Raw genomic sequence first — 2,327 nt, 5'->3', positions numbered from 1 at the left:
GCGCTTCTTCTTCTTGCGTGTGCGTCCGCTGCTGCGATGGTGATAGCGTGAGACAGAAAAAAAGAGAGAGGGAGAGAGAGTCGCGCGCAGCTCTTTCTCCTCTTTGTTTCTCTCTTTGTTTGCGTCCTCCTGCACGGACTCTCGCCCTCGCCTCACCCCACGAGGCACACACAAGTAATGTGCTCATACATACACGTCCACTCGTGCAGCTCGCTGGTCTTCTTTTTTTGCTTTTGACGAACCGCCGCTGCCGTTCTGCTTGGCTGCATGGGTAGAGCACCGTAACTGTTTTTATCATTTTAATTGTTTCATTGCTTTCGGTGGGCGACCTTTCTCTCTTTCTCTTCCTGGATTGGGCTGTACGGGAGGAGAAAGAGGGAGTGTGTGTGTGCTGGTCGTCCCACTGCTCGGCGGACGCCTTCACGCTTCGGCTTCGCTTCACGGGATTTGTTTTGTGTTTCTCTGTTTGTTTGTGTTGTTGCTTTGATTGACCGCACCCATTCCGCAGCCTCTGCTGGAGACGTCAGTTTGTTGTAGGCGTCTGCATCTTTTTGTGTGTGTCTTTCCATTGTCTGTTTATTTCTCTTCTCGCACCGCACCAGTTTGTGGTACACGCGTCTGAGGGGTTTGCTGCGGCCCCTGCAACACACCGCGCCTTCCCGCGCAGGGACCCAGCGGCACCGGCGAGGAGGGGGAGGAGGAGCCTGCAGTTGTAAAGCAGTGCACTGCGCTGGCAGGCGCGATGCCTTTTTTTTTGGGGCGCGGCCTCCTCGACGTGTTCAATCTTTTGCGGGACTGCCGCGCCCTCCCCAACCCCGCTGGTCTTCTCCTGCCGTCTTTTCTTTGCGCATTTGCGGGCACCCACCCGGCCACAGCCACACGATATAAATTTGGGTGTGAATTTATATTTATTTTGTGCCGGTGGTGCCGTGTGGGCCGAGTTTTCCCTCTCCGTGAGCTCGGGGAGCTGCTGCCCTTTTTGTTTCTTCTCTCTGCCCTTCCGCCGCTGTACTCGTCACTGCCTCTGCCTTTTGCTTTTCGCTTTTCGCCCCCGCTGCCTGATAGATCAGCCCAGTGCTCCCAACGACTCTGCTACCACCACAACCACCACGAGGGATGGCGATGGCGACAGTGCGGCGCCGTGCGGTGTATGCCCTGGCGGTGCTTGCGCTGCTGTGCGGCTGCTGCTCCTCCGTGTGCGGGGCGGCGACGTCCAATGTGAAAGTGGATGTGTCGTGTCAGAATAATGAAGGAAAATTAAGTTGGCGTGTTCCTGGCGAGAACAATTGGAGGGAGTGTCCGCAAACGGTGAATGATTATGGGCCTCGTAAGGCCGAGATGACCAGTGCAGGCAGCAATGGCAGCGAATCCATTTGTCTCCTTGCCGAATCACTGTACCTGGTGTCCAGTTGCCCCACGAACTGCACTTCCTCAGCAGGGGAGAACAGTAATGCAGTTGCGTTCACGATGTATTTTAAGGCAGAGATCAGCGAACTCCCCGAGGAGTTGAAAGACAAAGCCGTTACCCTCGACGAAACTAGTGGCGATCTACTTGGCACTTCAGGCGTGTGTGAGGTACCACGATCCCATCAACCCGCAACTGGAGCGACGTCTGGGCACCAACCTCCTGTGGCTCAAGAATCACAAGCAGCAACAACGTCATCTTCTGTGGAAACTCAGCAGGGTGGCAGTTCGGCAGGCAGCAGTGCAAGTACTGGAGTCCCTGCTCCTAATGCTGCTGGGCAGTCAGGCAGTGCGGGATCCACAGGGAGTCAGGGAACATTAACCTCACCGACTGACGCTGCGGATTCATCAAAACTCACAGAAGACAGCGGGGCGCAAGCACCCTCAGCCTCTGCACAGCCATCCGGCACGTCCACTTCCAACACTCCCGCCGGCAGCGATGGTGAAAGCGCCACTACAACCACGACCAGCAGCAGCCCCAGTGGTGGGAAACACACAAAAAACAACGCGGACGGCAGCGGCACGCCCACTGTGTGGGTGCGTGGCACACTGCTGCTGCTGACGGCTGCTGTTGCCTGTGCTGCTGGGGAGTGACTGCTGCGGGGCAACCGCACACCCACACACACCCTGGCAGGGCGACGCAGAGTGTTTGTGCGCCGAGTTTGCGTGCCGTCTCTGTGGGCCAACTCCTCTCCTGCACTTTGAGGGGTGTCCCTTTGCTTTTTTGTTTTCACTTTTGTTTCAATGGTCGTTTGCTACGCACATCCCAATGGGTGGCGTCCCTTCCCCCTCCTGTTTGCCGCTGCCATCAACACACGCGCGTTGCCGGCCTCGCGGCTGTGCGTCGCACGGACTGCCCAAAC

General features: G+C 57.1%; 1 protein-coding gene and 1 pseudogene across 1 annotated transcript; one reads left to right on the top strand and one right to left on the bottom strand.

Moving 5' to 3' along the window:
• Positions 1-5: 5 nt before the first annotated feature.
• Positions 6-434, bottom strand: TraAM80_09993 (protein kinase, putative; annotated as a pseudogene).
• Positions 435-1,116: 682 nt separating this feature from the next.
• Positions 1,117-2,058, top strand: TraAM80_09992 (mucin-like glycoprotein; the record flags this gene model as incomplete). Its single annotated transcript, XM_029386645.1, has 1 exon — positions 1,117-2,058. One exon carries the CDS (start codon positions 1,117-1,119, stop codon positions 2,056-2,058), a length of 942 nt encoding a protein of 313 aa, XP_029233503.1.
• Positions 2,059-2,327: the final 269 nt, after the last annotated feature.

Source organism: Trypanosoma rangeli (assembly GCF_003719475.1).
Source record: "Trypanosoma rangeli strain AM80 chromosome Unknown Tra_15.4_contig_00751, whole genome shotgun sequence".
Classification (NCBI taxonomy): Eukaryota; Euglenozoa; class Kinetoplastea; order Trypanosomatida; family Trypanosomatidae; genus Trypanosoma; species Trypanosoma rangeli.
The sequence above is the reverse complement of the archived record's forward strand: the minus strand, read 5'-3'. Positions and strand labels throughout refer to the sequence as shown.